General features: G+C 45.0%; 1 protein-coding gene across 5 annotated transcripts in view; it reads right to left on the reverse strand.

The window, feature by feature from the left end:
- The window catches only part of RAPGEF1 (Rap guanine nucleotide exchange factor 1), a 163,963-nt gene that overhangs the window by 59,897 nt on the left and 84,463 nt on the right, over positions 1-19,603 (reverse strand). For 4 of the 5 annotated variants that reach the window (XM_058445301.1, XM_058445300.1, XM_058445299.1 and 1 more), the window contains exons 2-5: positions 14,632-14,771; positions 13,951-14,064; positions 7,062-7,240; positions 2,496-2,652 (exon numbers count right to left, since the gene is read on the reverse strand). In XM_058445301.1, coding sequence (XP_058301284.1) covers positions 2,496-2,652; positions 7,062-7,240; positions 13,951-14,064; positions 14,632-14,771 — 590 coding nt within the window. The remainder of the gene's footprint in view (positions 1-2,495; positions 2,653-7,061; positions 7,241-13,950; positions 14,065-14,631; positions 14,772-19,603) is intronic. The other variant, XM_058445302.1, reaches the window with a different exon arrangement.

Genomic DNA, 19,603 nt, shown 5'->3' on the forward strand with positions numbered 1-19,603 from the left:
CTTGGCAGCGCTATACCACATGGGTGTGCCTTTGTGTTTGCGGTCCTGCCCCCCTTAGACTGTAAGCGCCATAGGGCAGGGTCTGTGCCAGCTTTGCTCATATTTCCAATTATCTCTCACTGCCTGGCACATAGAAGGTTCTCACTAAATGCTTCTTGAATAAATGAAACAAAACTGAATTTGTAAAGCTTCTCACCTAGATAATCTTTATTCTGGCTAAAATATTTTTAAAGCAATTGTGGAAAAGTTATTTGCTCTGACACTGACAAGTTCATAACCTATAGGTTTCTCTCTCCTTTTTTTTGTCCCAGTCACTTTGAAAAATCAAGGAAATTTTTCTTTCAGACATGCCTTTCTACTAATGAAGTGGTGCTGTAATGACTCCATAGAAGAAACGTACTTGGGAGTGCCACAAAGCTTTATGAGTGGAAACTCACTCTCCTCTGTTTTGGCTGCTCTAACTTGTGAACATCTCATCAGAATCAATTCGATAGAAGGAAACCTTAACAATGTTACCTGAAAAATAACAATTTTCGGTAATAGCATTTTCAGAAGCCTAGACAGGAACAGCAGGGGTGGGTGAGCCAGAGTGACTCGGGGCTGCTGATAAAGCCCAGGCCACGTCCCATTCTGCTCTGCTGAACCCAATGTGCTACTGTGAGGACCAGATATGATAATGTACATGCCTGTCCTCCAAATCCTGGAAAGGGCCATCAGCTCTGATCACAACAGCTACCCTGGGCTACATCCTTGAGTCTCGCTGCCCTAAGCAGATACTAGTAACTTTTTGGAATGAAAGTAACATGGGGAGGCTGGGCGCAGTGGCTCACACCTGTAATCCCAACATTTTGGGAGGTCGAGGCAGGCAGATCACCTGAGGTCAGGAGTTTGAGACCAGCCTGGCCAACACGGTGAAACCCCATCTCTACTAAAAATATAAAATTAGCTGGGTGTGGTGGCTCACACCTGTAATCCCAGCATCTCGGGAGGCTGAGGCAGGAGAATCACTTGAATCCAGGAGGCAGAGATTGCAGCGAGCAGAGATCGCACCACTGCACTCCAGCCTGGGTGACAGAGTGACATTCCATCTCAAAGAAGAAAAAAAAAAGGAGAACATGGGAGAATTCAGAGGAAAATATTGATGCCATCTAGGACCCTTTTACATGAACTCCATGGCCCCAGCAGACACGTCAGCCTCCCCTTAAATGCTGCTGGGGGTAGAGGGCCACCCAGATGTCCTGGCAAACACACATTTCATTCTGGAGCAATTTGCAATGCTGAGCAATGCTTTCTCAGCCTCTCTCTGTAATTTAAGCCCTTTGGGGGTCCTTATTCTACTCTCCAGAGCTGCTGGGGAATGTTAAGCCAAGGAGGCAGCCTTCAGGAATTTGTTAGCCTGGTTGAGTGGGAAGGAATTTTTTTTGACCTGGGGTAAATACCTCAGCTATAATTTTGGATTGAGGGGTCCAGAAAGGAGAGGGACACAGGTTTTTCAAGCCAAGAGATCTGTTTACAAAGCATGCATCTAACACCACATAATTAATAATAAATAGCAGCTAAGGCCTGACTGCTCTGTATGTGCCAGGTGCTGTTCTAGAAGCATTATGTATATTGACCAGTGTAATCTTTCCTATAACCCTGCGATGCACGATGCTATTATTATACCTATTTTATAAAAGAGTTACTTAAGGTGCAGAGCAGTTGAGTAAATTGTTCAAGTTCATAAACTACTAGCAAGTGGTGAACGTGGGATTCAAATCTAGCCAGGTGCTAAGGCTGGCCCCCTTTCTACTACATTATATGGCCTCACGTAACAGCGGGGTTTCCACTGTCCTGCTGCCTGCAGCCCTGGCCCTGACCCAAAGGCCCTTACCTGGTTCACGTCCAACATTCTGTCTTGCTTCCCATCCGCTAGGACTTATTTTCTCTATTAGGATTTGTCCCCCTAACCCCAATTCCAGACCTTCTATGGCCTTTGCTTCCCATCTTAACTAGCATTCATAATTTCTTATGCTGTTTCTGACTTCTCTGGATAGCAAATACACAGACCGCATCACGGATACCAAGTAAATATAGAAAGTTTCATTTCTTACTCACTCCTGCTTTTCTACCAAGAATCCTAGAAGTTCCCAGAACATGAAAAGGTAGCACTGATATGACATGCTGGGAGCTTTGCTTAAAGTCATTGTGAAAATGATCTCCATTGCATTTTGTCTAGCTGACAAGCATGCTCAGCCAGCACGATGCTACGAAGACTCACTAAGATTTAACGCAATGCTCAGTAAGGGCTGACTGCTCTGGACAGCTTTTCCATAAGAGCCATTTGCACCAGTCCTGAGAGAAGTAAGTAGTTACGGGATAGAGCGCACCAACACCAGAGACGCGGAAAGACATTCTAATGTTTGAAGGTTAGGAGCAAGCTCTTATGTGACAAGCACCAGCAGGCAGGCTGCTCTAAGTCCCTGACTGGGACTGTCTGGAACCTGCACCGGTACCTTCACTCCATCCAGCACAGCCTTGATGACCCCCTTCACAGTCGTCACCATCTCCTTGTCTTCTGAGTTCACACCTTCCAGCATCACTTGGTCAGACCAGCGAATGAGGTTGGCGAGACTTTGGTACACTCGGCTATAGCAGGAAGAGAGGGCTGAGCTACAGGGAAGAGAAGAATGGAAAAAAAGAAAATCTAAAGCATGACCATCACTTAATACAGAGCCAGCTTCTTGGTGACGAGGGTGTGTTTCTCCATCTTTCTTTGTGCAAAATCCATACTGCCTTTTAATAAGCAAACTCCTCCCATGAGCCTTTTTCATTACATCCAATAAAGATTTTGTGGAGCTTTATATTCTAATCTGTGTTTCAAAATTTTTTTCATTTCCCAAATGTAACATTACAAAAATTCCACCACGATAGTTAAGATGCTTTTTCAAACTTCACATCCTTCTACAAGATTCTGATCACATCTCTCAAGGAGTGCCCCATCTTCCCCTCCTTCTAGCTGCTAATCACTAGACCAGGTCCAAGCAGTGTATACTGATTGTTAGCAATTAGAATCAAATCTATTTTAGATGTGCCACAAGGAGCTGACAGGTTTGCAGAATTTTAACAGTCATGAGCTCAAAACAGGTCTGCAGTTTATTAGAATTCCTCTGTCACGGGGCCAGCTTCATCATCTTCTGCACTATAACCATGAGACAGATGTCAGGAGCACACGAATGAAGACTTATTTTGAGAATAGCAAATCACGGGTGACGGGGCCTGTGATGGTGGTGGGGATGTGAGGGTGGGAACGCAGGTGAGTGTGCGTGTGTGTGTGTGTGTGTGTGTGAGACCACACTACCAGCTACACTGTGATGTCAGCGCCCACAAACAGAAGCCCTGAGTGCCTCAATGATTGTAGAGTAGCAGCCGAATGGAGAATTTTTATATCTTTCACATATTTTTAAATAACTAAAGATAATTTTCCTTAGGAATTGTGGAAAGGGTTATTTTTCCATTTCAAACAATTATCACAGAGGAAGAGCAACAATATAGAAAATTTATGTGCTGCAACCTCCTCTACTCCAAAAAAAAAAAAAAAAAAAAAAACCACCCAAAATGAAGCAGACATTTAGGAGCCAAAGATATAACTTTGAGGAAAATATATAATATTATAAGATATGATTAAAACAGGTTCTAAAAACAAAGCTATTTAAAACAAAAATGTGAACCAAATAGTGCTTTAATGAGAAGCTCTTCAGAATCAGGTAAGGAGGAAACAATTTTTGCAAGGATCTAAAGTTTCCATTTAGCCAGGCATTCCACGCTGCATGTTCCAACAGGAGAAAAAGGTCGGCAGGAATGAAAGCAAACTTTTCAAGTCCATTAGAAACAAACAAACAAAATTCCCAAAGGAGCCCTGAGAAAGCCAGGATTGGGCTATTTTAGAAGATGATATGGATGAAAAGTATTTGTTGTTGGAACTATTCTCTTAGGAAAGAGGATGGAGAGGGGAAAACAAAGACCCTGCAGTCTCTCCTGGGGTTGGACCAGAGCTGATCTGACCCTGCAGGGCAATGTGCTTCTAACGGCTGGGCTGGACCTGGCTCTGCTTCCTGGCAAGGCCAGGTGAGGCCTCTTGAAAGAAGCCTGCTGCCTTCCCCTGATGTGCTGTAGGAGGATTCCACTGGAGAAAGCATCTCACTGTCACACTGCTGGTGAAAGAGGGGAAACGCTTTTATTCACTACTTCCTTTCTACCTGCATTGGATGCTAACGTTTCCCGGAAGGTGCTGGATTATGTCCAGCCTTCCCGGCATTAGCTTGGAAGCAGAATACTCCTGTGTCAACGGGCTAAGACATAAGAAAGGAAGGAAAGTTGAGGACTATAAAAACGCCATCTGAGGCCCAGCTCCTGGCTCAGTTCCACAATGGAGCAAAGCCCTCCGCATGTGACGAGTGTGACTCACTCAGGAGTCCTCCATTCACAGCTCATGATAAGAGCCAGCTGCTTGTTGGAGGCCAGCCTATCACTGTCCCAGGAACCGAGGTGAGGGTGGCAAAAGGCCTGTTTGCAAGGACCCCCCCACTCCGCCCTGCCCCGCAGAAGAAATGAGAAAGGACCTTCCAGCTTGCAAACTGCACTTAGGGAGGAAAGAGATAATGCAAAGCATCTAAAAGGAGCATCTGAGGAGGTATTTCCAATCACTGCGGGAGACCAAAAAACCACCTCCACTAGCCTGGAAGAATTTCAGAAGGAAAACCCCTTAATGGGATTAGTCAAAGGACTACCAGAAAACAAACCATATTTCATGGGTCCTTACAGCCACACCCAGGCACTTCCCATTTTCTCCTCTAGGAAATGGTTACAGACATTCAATGTCAATTAAGAGCCACCCCTCAATAGACAAAAAAATACCCCCAGCCATTACCACGTGACTTGATCAATTCTTACCCAGGGTTTGCAAGTGACCTCCAAGCAGAGCCCTGGCTCCGGGAAGCAACACTCCTAGCAGCAATACACTCTGGGTGTTAGGGTCCAGGTGACGCTAGCCTGGACTCTCCCAAAGAGGCTTAGCACCTGAGGGTGCAGGGTGAAGTGATCCGTCCCCTCTTCCCACTGTTCCCCTCTCGTCCACGCTCTAGGACGTATACCCTCTGCCCATGACTGCCCGAGTCGCCGCCCTCCCCTCCCTGGGACACACCAGGCCCAGTGGCCTCAGTTCCTTTGCTCTTGTTCTCCTGCCCCCACTGCCAATCTAACCGCTGCTCTCCCTCAGGTCGGGCTCCAGGAACTACTCAGTCAAGAAGCTTCATCCGATCAACTCCAACACCCCTGTAACTCTTCCTTCTTCAAACTCCAACAGAGCTTCCTCTCTGTACCATAAAATAAGTGCTTTATCATAGAACAGAGGGAGCTGATTTGTTTCAACTAGGCTTTAACTCTTCCAAGGCAGAGACTACCACATGAGACTAGGTCCACAAGAACATGTTCTAAAAAGGCATCCATACATCTGACTGTGGCATGATGTCAGCACATTCGCTCCCAGGAACCCAGCACCGAACCCTTCTAAGAGCCGGAGCTGGACTGACTCTGGGAAAGACAGAGTGAAGACAAGCATGCCCTGCTTCCTCCCCGTCACCAACCAGTGCCAGCGAGCTTCTGGCCAGAAGACCACAATCTCCACGGGTCAGCTGAAACTCCAGGGCGGAAGCCCCAGAGCAGAGAGTTTCTTGTAAATAAAGACACTATTTGCTTTATCCCCCAGAAGAAGAAAACTATGAACTTCATTGCCAAGTTCTGAAAGCAGTTCATAAAAGCTTAGCCTCATGGGGCTAAATGAACACTAAGTCATCTTGCAGAATTGCGACACAGAAGCATTTATCCTGAACAGGTACCATGGAAGAAAAACAAAACATGTGCCAGCCTCTTAAGAAAAAGCTCCTGCTAGGCTTTCATTTCAGATTACATTTGGTACTGTTTTTCTTTTTACATTTAACAATGAATACAGGATGAGCTGCTAGCTAACCTTTAAGAGGAAAATGCACTCCAGCAATAAAAGTATTACCCAACAAAAGCTTCTTGGGGCAAAGGCTGGCTCCATGTCCCCTGCAGGGAGTGCTTGTAATTTTATGTTGCCTCAGCATCTGTTTTAAAATATGTTTAGCTTTCTCATACCAGAAGTAGGGCTCACGAACCCTTGACAAGGTTCCTAATACTACATCCTACCCGACTGGCTCTAGCTGGTGGTCAGAGACAGAAACTTACAGGCATCTTTGCCCGCCAGCAGGCTAGCTCCTGGCTTACCTACTGATCCTTTAAATAGACCATTTGCCTGAGAACTTAAAGTAACCACCTCTTAGTCACAGGCTGCGCCTCCTGAACGCGTGCCTGCTTGCTTTAAACCTACCAATTAAAGCTCCCTGCAGGAGGCCTGTTTGGATAAGGCCCGCCCTGGACCCAATAACCCCAATAGCGGCGCTGGTCCATGGGGTCCCTTCTCTCTCTCCCAGCTTGTGCTTCTTTGCCTCCCCGTGCGGCCTCTAGGCTGCTGTGTAACACCCAAGGTCTAAGGTACTAAAAACCTCTTAGCTTGTGAGCCTGCAATCTAGCCCCTGACAGTGAAGCCTGTGCAGAGACTCATGCAGATGGAGGCCCTGCTGGTGCTCTTCAGTCTGGGCCTCTGGTGATGACTGGAAACAGTAGCTTCCAGCTGACAGATAATGAAACTCAAAAAGTTTCATTCAAAACAGGCTCCTCCCACCCCCCCGTGAATCCAGGCTCCATGTCTGGGAGGTGTCCTGGCTTGACGCAGTTAAGGGCTGCAATGACCACAAACTTACACTGTGGCCACATCCCTAGGGATGGCAGAGATGTGTCCCGGGCTTCAGGAGTAATAGGGACCTCAACTCTGAGATGGCATCACGGGATAGTTGTGGGGGGAGTGGTCAGGGGAAGGATGGGGGTGATGGAGTCCTTTTCCTGACTGTTCCTAGGAACCTTGAGTTTCCAGTGCCACCAAACCAAGATGCCTCTAAGGCTTCCATTGTTCTGACACAGCCAAGGACTTCAGAGCCACTCACCTGTGCTGAATTCGAGGGTCGTTCTGCACCAGGGGTAAGATGGCCTCCAGCACCTTGCTGGCTGACCCTGGAAGCATCTCCAGTACCTTCTTATCAATTGCCATTTTGTCCACAATGGTCTTAAAGTAGCGCAGGGCACTGACAACTTCCTTCTCTTTCTCCTCCAGCCAGCTCAGGTTCTGAAAGGAGACGTTAGGCATAAGGAGGAGGAGAGAGATTAAAGGGAGCTATTTTGAAAAAATAAAGGAACATTTTCTTTAAACCAGCTTGAGATCGATAGGAATGGAAAGGCTCTTGCTACAGAAACCAAGCCAGATCATTTTTCTAAGGATTGTAATCAGGAGACAGAGGGTAGAGCTGAAGGAAGAAGGGGGCTTGGACCAAGAAAGCTCATTCAGAAATTTCTGAATTCCCTTTCCAGACCCTGAGGTCTTGAAAACCACTTATTCTCCTGTCTGTCCTCATCAGCCACACTGACAGACCACCACTAACCCCGTTAACTAGAGCAAGGACTAATTTGCTGATGACTTGGAGAAGCAACAGTCAAGGCCCATGGTACATCTGTATCCTGTAAGTCACATCAAGAAACTCCAGGCTTTTGTTTCAAAGATATGAGGGACTGTAAGACTGGTCCGGGGCATGAGGGGCTGAAACCCATTCCTTCAGGATTCCTCACTAGGTTCCCAGATTGTTCACCCCACTGAAGCCCCCACTCAAGGAAATGATATGCTATTCCTAAAGGGCCTGGAAGCTCCCAGGGCTAGAAGGGGCAGGAAATCTGGGGAGAAAAGGCAGAGAAGCCAGAGCAGATGACCGTGATTCTCAAGATTCAATCACGACTCATGCAGTGGGCGCCAGCAGCATTCATGGTCCCTCTGCTCCTGAGAGAAGCCCATCTGAGACAAAGGGAAAATACAGAGCCCTGCACTTTCCAGTGTTTAAGCCAAAACTCCAAGCTTTTCTCCCTGACCGTGGGAGGCCTTGGATCCAGTCGGTGGGTCTACACACCCCTTTTGTTCTTCTCTCCAACTTCCCCTCTACTTGCCCTGATGTCAATGATCCAGGTCTCAGCTGGCTGGCAGGGGAAAGAGGCTAAGAGTCATCTACAGAAATGGAGTCTCTGAACCTGTTCTGGTTTGGGTGGCTGTCCTTCAAAAAAAAAAAAGAGTAGTCTACAGAATGGATAAATCCCAAAATGGACAGTGTACTCAAGTAGTCGATTACACGTCTAGTGCAAATTAAGAGGGGTGTGTATGAGGCAAACAGCCACCTGCAGGATCGCAAAGGTCTACAGCATGTAAATAAAAACAACTGAGGGCAAGAAGATAATTTCTAGAAAAAGGTGATTTAAACAGTATAAATATACAAACAAATGGTAGAAATTAACAAAGAGTGCTTATGATTCTGAACACTAGCTCTTTTCTTCTAAAATAGTGCAGATTGGCCAGGTGAGGTGGCTCACACCTATAATCCCCAGCACTTTGGGAGGCCAAGGTGGGCAGATCACTTCAGCCCAGGAGTCAGGACCAGCCTGGGCAACATAGTGAGACACCGTCTCAATTAAAAAAATAAAATAAACTTTAAAAAAAGGTGCAGAATACCATTTTAAACATAAAAATGTTCAATAGTAGAGGCTTTTATTTCATGGGAATGTCAAAAGAAAAATATATAAATGGCTACTTCAGTCAGACAATGTACAAAAGACCCAGTCATTGCTTTCATTGAGTCTTTCCCAGAAGGTGTCCTGCAGACTAGAAGACACAATTCTCCGGTGGTGGGGGAAGTGCGCCTTCCTCATCCCCATCCCTGGGTCCTGCACCCTGGCTTTATTTTTCTCTTTTCACCACCTGACAGATTTGTTTATGGTCTGTTTCCAAGAGGCTGGGCGCTTGCTTTTCCACCTCGTGGACAAGAGCTCTCTGCTTCATGTCATCTGCCCGGGGCAGGGAGGAACCTGAGTGTGAAGGAGTCGCGGTGCCGACAGACCTCAGATGTGCCTAAAGCCACGGTCAATCAGGCAAGAAGAGGACTATGACAGTGACACTGCCACCTTAGCACATCAGAAAGTGTTAGAGACCAGCAATGATGAAACTTGCTGAGGAACAGGAAACATTTTAAGAAAATGTGTCATCAGGTCACATAGGGAGAAAGTGGCTAATCTGAAGATGGGAGGCACTCGAAAGTGGCAAGGCACTTCAGAGCAGAGAGTCTTTCTGTCATTGCAGAGAGATCAAATCAGCTGTTTAAGAGTCAGGCTGCCCTGGGCTCCTCCTAAAGGAGCCAACAACGTAGCACAGCCAGGCTGCCTCCGTGAACTCAGATTCTACTCCCAGAATTAATGGCCTCTGGGTGTTGTGCATTCTCCAGCCTTTCAGCTGTGAAGCTGGGGATCCTTGTGAATGCAGCCGGCAGTGAGAGTCCACAGCCACACACCCACATCCAGCACTGGCTCGGACTGGGGACTCCATGCCTGGGCTTTGCTGAAGCTGCCTCGCTGCATAACCCGACGGCAGGTGCGTTCACCTGCGTACCCCTCCTGCTGTGGGGGATGGGTTGCCATCATTGGTCCACATAAGCCTGGAAACTAAATGAGGCTGTCTGTGTCTGTGGATGGCTTAGAGACAAGGCCAACTGCTAGGCTTCGGGCTTGTCACCCACAAAGTGGGGAGAATAACATCTGCCCCGTGTAACTAAAGAGGTGACTGTAGGGGACTGAATGAGAATGCATATGAAGTGGTTCACAACATTTAACAGGCACTATACCAACACCAGAGACCATATACCTGCCAGTAATAAAGCAGAGAAAGAGGGCCTAGGATAGGAACATCTGAAAGGGAAGAAAGAGGCCAGATCGTAGCTGCCACTCACTGGACATGGAGGCACCCACTGTGCTATGGATTTTATATAGGCTATTTTGTTTAAAGGTTACAACCACCCTGTGAAGTGGATACTATTATTTCACAGGTGGGGAAACTGAGGCTTAGTGGGATGTGGGGGAGGTTAAGCAACTTGCCCAAGGCCACACAGCTGTAGTGACAGATATGGAATTTGAACTTGGTCTGTCTGAGTTCAGAGCCTGGAGAGATGGAGAGGAGAATAAAGACCAGATCAGAAATGTGCTGAAGTTTAAAGAGTTTACTTGAGATCCCCTGGTCTAAAGATCTCATTTAACAAACGAGTAAACTAAGACCCAGATGGCAGAGGTGGACATAAAACCCCCATCGCCTTTCCTGCCCCGTGGGCCATGTTCATTCCTGACGCCCAGGCTGTGGCTCCACAGCCATGTGCTGCCACGGGAGACGGCAGGGAAGAGCGTGAGGAAAACTGGCCCTCCTCTCCAGATACTTCTCTCCCCACAGCCGTGCCGCAGCCAGGACACCCCAACTTGCTCTGTCACTCCTTGTCCCATCTGCAGCCCGGGTGCCTCCCCTCTCCACAGCAACACAAGCCTCATTTCCACACTATAGGACACAGTGTACCTTGAAAATGTGGGTAAAGCCGGGGAGTGAGGGGGAGGGCAAGTCACAATCAGTATAATAAAAAACTAGAATTGCAGGATTAAAAAAAAATGGCAATACAACATTATTCCTCTCTATTAGCCCAGAACAGTAAGGCCTAGTAAGAAGACATGTCTAACACAGACATTGGTTAAAATGAGAGCACCAAATCACCACCTGCCACCAGGCTGTCCGGCAGCAGCATCTCCCTGGAAGAGCTGAAGGGGAAAGGCTTTCAGGAATCCACCCAAGAGCTCTCGGCTCTAACCTCTGTCCAAATGCCCTCAGAGATGGGGCACTGGCCACTCACACCTCCCAGGACCCCCTGCTCACTGCTCATTGTAATTATACTTTTGGCCACCCAGTATATGGCTAAATTTCCTCTACCACTTTAACACTCTGCAGCTCACTGATAGACTTGTTAAAAGATTGCAAAAAAGTTTAGAAGTTCATCACAATGTACTTTGAATTTTTAAATTCACTAAGAAGATGCAAGAGACTGCTAACGTGGAATCAGTCTGGGAAGACAACAGAATATAGTGAGAAAAACAGATTTTGATCAAGAAAATGTGCACCAGGGCCAACACTGTCTGCACAGTGGGAATAATAAAAGCTTCCCCACACAATTATGGTGAGGAGTAAATAAGACAGCATGTCTGAAACCACCCAGGACAGGGCTGGGGCGAGGAGGAGCCCTCGGGAAGTGGTAGCGAATCTGAATCTGTACTTTCATCTCCCTGCACTTCCATTTCCCTCGTATCTGAGCAGGGAAAGCCATGCGTATGACCTGAAGTAAAATAAGAATGTACGCAATCACTCCCTAAGTGGTAAGAGAGCTACTGAATAATCAACGAGGGCAGCAGATGACAGACCCACTGCAAGGTTTCTTGGACATAATCCTCTAAGTCCACATACTGTGGCAGGTTTCTCAATGCTTCTGGTTCTGTCCATGGGCCTCCACGAAGCAACAGGTTCACATTTACTTGTCCCACGCAGGTGGCTTGGGATAGAACACAGTCATCCAACCCTTCCTAATGGGCAATGATGAAAAAGGGGTAACATTCCTTCTTGGGTGAAGATCACTTCTTGCTACAGAACAGGTTTCTCAGCCTTGGCACTACTGACATTTTGGGGCAGAGGATTCTTTGTTGTGTGTAGGGCTGTCCTGTGTATTGTAGGATGTTTAGCAGCTTCCCAACCCCTACCCACTAGAAGCCAATAACATCTGCTTTGCCTTCCTATGGCAACAACCAAAAATGTCTCCAGACATTGCCAAATGGCCCCTGGGGTTTACAGGCACCCCACTAAATGAGGGGTACTTTAGCACTGAATTTTTCTCCATGACCTCTCTTGGAAAAATGAATAAAGGGGAAAATCCCGGCTGGGTGCGGTGGCTCATGCCTGTAATCCCAGCACTCTGAGAGGATGAAGTGGGCAGATCACTTGAGGTCAGGAGTTTGAGACCAGCCTGGCCAACATTGCAAAACCCCGTCTCTACTAAAAATACAAAAATTAGCCAGGCGTGGTAGAGGACGCCTGTCGTCCCGGCTACTCGGGTGGCCGAGGCGGGAGAATTGCTTGAGCCTAGGAGGCGGAGATTGCAGTGAGCTGAGATTGCTCCACTGCACTCCAGCCTGGGCGACAGAGTGAGACTTTTATCTCAAAACAAACAAACAAACAAAAAAACAAAAATAACAACAACAAAAAGGGGGGAAATCCCAGGAAGTGAGTGGCCGAACAGTTTCATATCAGAGTTCACTAGCAGGATAACGTTGTTAGTAAGTGAATCATTTTACTCTGACTGCCTGGACTAGTGTTGGATAACAATTACACTCTACTTGCAGTTAATACTACATTCGGCTACAAGAGGTTACTAAACAGATTGTAATAAAAAATAACTGTGGCACAGACCAAATCTACTGTATTACTCTTCTTCAATCTGGAATTTAGATCAATCTGGCAAACACTGACTGTTTCCCTCTTGCTTGTCAGTCACCTTTTGTTAAAAGAGGGGGCAGGAAAAACTACTTTTCAACAAAAGACTTTTAGATTTAAAACCTTTATTTTCCTCCACTTTTAACTAAAATTTTAAGATATGCTGCTGGTCAACATAAAACCCAAAAATAGATGAATTGCAAAATTCAAGAATTATGTATTTAAATAACAGGCTAGTGTTTACCAGCTGCATTAAATGGATGGCTGTGACAGTAGTTCTGCTACATAGAAATTATACTTTGGATAATCACTAAAGGATTAAGAATATCTGTCTACAAAGTTTATTTTACATTGTTAAGTTTAGTTTTATTTTATTTATTTATTTTTTGGAGACAGAGTCTCACTCTGTTACCTAGGCTGGAGTGCAGCGGCACAATCTCGGCTCACTGCAACCTCTGCCGCCCGGGTTCAAGTGATTCTTCTGCCTCAGCCTCCCAAGTAGCTGGGATTACAGGCGCCTGCCACTATGCCTGGCTAATTTTTTTTGTGTGTGTGTATTTTTAGTAGAGACAGAGTTTTGTCATGTTGGCCAGGCTGGTCTTGAACTTGTGACCTCAGGTGATCCGCCTGCCTCAGCCTCCCAAAGTGCTGGGATTATAGGCGTGAACCACTGTGCCCAGCCTAGTTTTATTTTTATGTAATGAGTCAGGATTAATATTTAAATTCACGAGATATTAAAAATTCTCTCTTTCATAAAGAGGAAATGTAGCATCTCGAGAATTCAGACTCTGACATCAGACAGCCTGCATTCAAATCTTGACTTTGCCACCTTTTTGCTGTGTGACTTTGGCTAAATGCTTAATATTTCTATAGATCCAGTTTCCTTTTCGGCAAAATAAGTTTTCACACATCAGGGTTGCTATGAAGATAAGTAAGAGGACATGTGTAAAGCACTCAGCACTGGGCCAAGAAAAGGCTCCATAAATGTTAGGGACACAGGTGTCTGTGGCTCCGAGAGCACTTGGTTATGCGGCGGTCTCACTGCACTCCACCAGCCTTGTGAGATGGGTAAGAAAGCACTCGAAGGCTTCAGAAGCCTTTGCCCTTCTAAACTATTCAGATCATCTTAGCAATTCAAGGAACAGCTGGTCTTGAGAGATGAGACTCGCCCACATCCCCCGGAACCCGTTGGACCCAAGCAGCACACCCAAACCAACCCCAGAAAGAATCCCTGAGCTTTTGCCACAAAGCTCTCTCCAAAGATCATGGGACCTTGCATAAACTCTCACTTTTATCCAAGGTCCCTTGGACTCTTTCCTGAACAATTCAGCCCACGGTCACCACCCAGTTGAACATAATAATAGTGCAATAGAGTTTTTTTCCATCCCCAAAACCATGGACCAGGATTCTGCAGTAGAAGGCAAGGCAAACCCAATTGTTCTTAATTTTACACTGACCTTCTGCCTTTGAGACCTGGAAGCCACAGCACTGGTGGACATAAATTCTACTGCCTGCTGCTCCAGATCCAAGGGGAGAGGGTAGCCCTCTGGTAGAAATCTGTCTGTTGCCTCCTGGAAGAGAGGAAACCTGGATTCCTACAGAGTTTGAAATGGCTGTTTGAGGCTGAAGGGAGGGGTTGATGAAAGTCAATAGCTGTTTCAACATATCTGGCTTGACTGGCCCTGCTGAGGCCACTAACTCTTGAGGACATCTTTGGCTGGGTCTCAAGGGGTGTGCATGTTTCAGAGCACAGGCCCTAAAGCCAAATGATGGATGTTCTGGACATCACAAAGTTCCCTGTGTTTGAGTGTGCGCCAAGGCAACGTAGGGAACTGCAGGGCAGGGAGGCAGCAGCCTGGGGTGTGGACATGATGTGCTGAGCTGTTTTAAATGCCCAGAGGATGACACAGCTGGAAAAGGAGAACTGTCTTAGCCAATTGAGTTTGGCTAACATGGCAAACACTCACCATCCTAATGGTTCTTATTTTACAAGGACACCAAAGGTCCCGCCCACGGAATGCTACGAAGTAGGTATGATGCACTGAAAGCTCAATCCCCAGGGAGGGAACATAAAAATCGCACAAACTCATACTGCTGGAAGCAGGTGAGGCCAGGAGAAACACCTAGAGTCAGCTTACTTTGTTCACAGGCTTCTCTGGAATCTTTACGGGCACCTCAGCTGGTTTTCCCTTCTTTGATGGCGTTCTCTTGATTTTGGGTGAGTGGAATTTGTCCATCAGCTTCATGGTGAAGGAAGAGAGATGAGAACGCTGAGAGTCTGAAAACAAAGAGGGTACTGACTGTTAGATGCAAGTGGGAAGAAGCGACGGTTCATTGACCTTTTGTGGAAATGAGCAATGTCCCCAAACCCATCTTTTTTCTTGGTTGTTGAGAGTTTCAAAGGAAAGGACGTATGGATCCACTACAAAACATTTCTGCTTACATGCTTCGATTTTTGCAATTTTCATCAAGGAATTGTGGAAATCAAAGGCAGTCCAAATAAATATGGAAAAAGAACTTGCAAATATTCCTAAGTGTCCTTACAGAGTTTGTGTGATGATCTAACTAACATCCAAGGGAACTGGCTAAGAAGAAAGAACACCCAGTCAAATCACAGAGGTGTAAGATGTGAGAACTGGAAAGGAAGGCCCTTTCGAATCAATCTCTTCATTCTTTAGGAAACTGCAACAAGTGACATGTGCAAGGCTCTGGAGTTGGCAGCGGTGACTCAACTAGAAGTAAGGTGTTCAAAACCCTCTGGGCCCTGGTGAAAGACTAAATGACTTGCCCCAAAGATCAGGAATTAAGACTAGGACATCTGTTCTCGCCACTCCTATTTGACACTGAACTGGATCAGACCTAAATATAAGAGTTACAACTCTCAGAGTAAACCTCTCAGAAAAAAACAGGAGTTTTTGTGACCTTGAATTTGACCACGTTTTCTTAGATACAAAACCAAAAGCAAAAAGTTACAAAATAAAAAAATAGAAAATTGGACTTCATCAAAACTAACAACTTTTGCACTGCAAATACTACTACTAGGAAAGTGAACAAACCCACAGGATGAAAGAAAATACAGTCATGTGTTGGACAAGAATAAGTTCTGAAAAATGCATCATTAGGCAACTTCGTTGTGCAAACGTCAGAGAATACTCAAATGAACCTAGATGGAATAGCCTACTACACACCTAGGCTATATGGAATAGCCCATTGCTCCAAGGCTACACACCTGTACAGCATGGTACTGTACTGAGTACTGCAGGCAACTGTAATACAATGGTATTTGTGTATCCAACCATATCTAAATGTAGAAAAGGTATGGTAAATGGTATAAAAGATTAAAAATTCCACCTGTGAAAGGCACTATCACGAATGGAGGCTGCAGGCCTAGAAGTTGCTCTGAGTATATCAGGGAGTAAACGTGAAGGTCTAGGACACTCCCGTACACCAGGGTAAACTTCATAACCATGGCACATTTAACCTTCACTAAATTTATTTTTAAAATGTTCTTTCTTCAGGAAGTTAACCTTAGCTTACTGTAACTTTTTTACTTTATAAACTTTTAATTAAAAAAAAAAAATATTTCTTTTTTTTTTTTTTGAGACACGGTCTCACTCTTTTGCTAAGACTAGAGTGCAGTGGTGTGATCACAGCTCACCGTAGCCTGGAATTCGGCACAGACACCATCCTGCCTCAGCCTCTTGAGTGGCTAGGACTATAGGCAAGTGCTACAATGTCTGGCTCATTTTTAAACTTTTTGTAGCAATGAGGTCTCACTATGTTGCCCAGGTTGGCAAAAATATTTTCTTTTTTTATATTCTTATTCTTTAAGCTTTTTTCTATTTAAAAAATTATTATTTTTTTTTTACTTTTAAAACTTTTCATTAAAGACAAAGATAGACACACATTAATCAGCCTAGGTCTTCAGGGGCAGGATCATCAGTATCACCATCTTCCACCTCCCCATCTTGTCCCACTGGAAGGTCTTCAGAGTAATAAAATGCATGGAGCTGTCATCTCCTATGATAACAATGCCTTCTTTTATAACACCTCCTGAAGGATCTGCCTGAGGCTGTTTTACAGTTAACTTTTTTGTTTTTAGTAAGCAGAAGCATACTTTCAAATAATGATAAAAAGTAGAGTAAATCCATAAACCAGTAACATAGTCATTTATTATCATTACCAAGTACTACGTACTGTACATAACCATATGTGCTATATATTTACACCAGCATCACCACAAACATGTGAGTAATGTATTGCGCTGGATGTAATGATGGCTACATAAGGCGAGGTGACAGGAATTTTTCAGCTCTATGATAATCTTATGGGACCATAAGATTATAATGTGGTCCGCCTTATATATGTTACAATGTGGTCTGTCACTAACTGAAATGTTGTTATGCAGAGCATGACTCTATTTGAAAATCATATGCAGCTGTCCCTTAGCATCCTCAGGGGCTTGGTTCCAGGATCCCCTTTGGGGATCAAAATCCATGATGCTCAAGTCCCTTATATAAAACAGTGGAATATTTGTGTATGACCCACACACATCCTCCACATGCTTCAAATCATCTAGAGATTACTTACGATACCAAATACAATGTAAGTGTTATGTAAATAGTTATACTTTATTTTAAAATTTGCATTATTACACTGCTATTTTTATTGCTTTTCCCTGCATATTTTTGACCATGACTCAATCAGAGGCTGCAGAACCCATGGATATGGAGGGCCAGCTATACCTGATAAGGGACTTGTATACAGAAAACATTAAAAAATTCCTACAGCTCTAGAATAAAAGGCATATAACCCAATGTAAAATGGGCAAAGAATTTGAGCAGATATTCTCCAAAGAAGATAAACAAATTGGCAATAAGCACATGGAAAGACAGTCAACATAATTAGCCATTAAGGAAAGGTAAAGCTTCACACACACTAGGTCTAATAAAAAAGACAGTTCCAAGTGTTGGTGAGGACTGGAGAAACTGAAAGCCCTACACATTGCTGGTAGGAATGTAACATGGTTTCTCTGCTTTGGAAAATGTTAGGAGTTTCTCACAAGATCACAGAGTTGACATGTGACCCAGAAATTCCACTCCTGGGCAGATTTGCGAGAGAAATGAAAGCCTAAATCCATGTGACTTGTACAGGTAAGTCAAAGGAAAGCTCACAGCAACATTATTCATAATAGCCAAAGGTGGGAAAACCTCAAATGTCCACGTTTGTGAATGACTAAATAAAATGTATTATATCCATACAATGGAATATTATTTGGCAGTAAGAATAAATTAAGTACGGATCAGCTCCAACACAGTTGAACCTTGAAAACATTATCTAAGCTAAAGCAGCCAGCTACAGAAGACCATATATTGTATGATTCCATTCATTTGAAATGTCCAGAATAGGCAAATCCATAGAGACAGAAAGTAGATTGGTGGTTGCCTAAGACTAGACGGGGCAGAGAGATGGAGAGGGGCTGCTATAATCAGTATGGAGTTTTTTCTCCTAGTGTACAAAAGTATTCTAAAATTAGAATATGGTGATGGTTGTATAGCCCAGTGAATTACTAGAAAAAAAAAAGAACTGTACCCTTTTTGAATGAATTGTATGATATGTGAATTATATAACAATAAAGCTATTTTTTAAAAAAAGCCCACTGGCAGTCTTCCTTTATCTCAGCATTATTACAACCGGTTCCAGTGTCTGAAAACATCTTATTAATCGATTTATTTAAACCTGTCTCCTCACAAGAATGCAAGTTTGGCTGGGCGTGGTGGTTCATGCCTGTAATTCCAGCACTTTGGGAGGCTGGGGCGGGAGGATCACTTAAGCCCAGGAGTTGGAGCCTAGGCAATAGAGTGAGACTTCATCTCTACCTACAAAATATTAGCTGGGCATGGTGGTGCACACCTGTAGTCCCAGCTACTCAGGAGGCTGAGGTGGCAGGACTGCTTGAGTCCAGGAGTTAGAGGCTACAGTGAGCACTGCACTCCAGCCTGGGCAACAGAGCGAGACCCTGTCTCAAAAAAATAAAGGCTTGGGGGACAAGTTTCCCGAGGACTGTACCTGTCTTGTTCATGCTTGTTTTCCCAGTGCTGACGTGGTAGTTGGCGCATAGAAGATAATCAGTAAACATACATTCAACAAATGAAGAAACCAACCAACAACAAAAATATCCCAGGAAGAAGACTGCTTCTTTCAGTAACAGCAGAAAATACTTGAAATTGGCTGAAAATTAAGCAATAAAACACTGTCCTACGCAATGGAAAAATAAATACCTGTAGTTTTAAAAATAAAAAGCACTCCCTCTGTCAAGTTTTTCCAGCAATTTAGTACAACAAAACAAAACAGAAAACCAAACAAAACAACCCTCCAAATAAACAGCATGGCACCTTGCACTACACGGCTCTCACTCTGTCTACCATTGCTGCATGCGACTTAACAAGGCCAAAGTTCAATTCCCTTGCTAAAGACCTTCCAGGTGGCCAGACAGGATCAGATAAACTATCTACCCTTTGCAAATTACCTAGGCACCCACTGCACTCTGGACCAAAGAGAAAAGCCAGGGCCTGACCTGCATTCACATATGGTCAAACCAAACAGCTTCACAGCTGTGTGATGGCCAGAGCTGCAGAAAGCCCTTCTTAGTCCCCAGATGGGGACACAAGTCAACAGGAAGCTGCTGCACCTGGCTAGCTCACCTGGAACAGCTCAACAGGGTGAGGAGGCTCTCAACACCAGCCCTCATATGTCAGCAGTCATCCCTCGCATTCAAGTGAACTGGGTTGGTGCGACTTCTCCCACTCCCCTCTGTCCTGCCTCTTCTCTCTCCCCACCCAAGCAGGGTGGATCCCATTTACAGTTTATACTTCCTTCTTTATACTTCAACATGGATGTGAACAGTCTAATCCTTCATGTGATGCTTAAGAGGGTGTGCACTGTTAGCCAGGCCTGGTGGTACGTGCCTATAGTCCCAGCTACTCGGGAGGCTGAGGCAGGAGAATGGCGTAAGCCTGGGAGGCGGAGCTTGCAGTGCAAGATTGCACCACTGCACTCCAGCCTGGGTGCCTGCCACCACGCCTGGCTAATTTTTTTGTATTTTTAGTA

Source organism: Hylobates moloch, unplaced genomic scaffold, assembly GCF_009828535.3.
Source record: "Hylobates moloch isolate HMO894 unplaced genomic scaffold, HMol_V3 SCAFFOLD_10, whole genome shotgun sequence".
Classification (NCBI taxonomy): Eukaryota; Metazoa; Chordata; class Mammalia; order Primates; family Hylobatidae; genus Hylobates; species Hylobates moloch.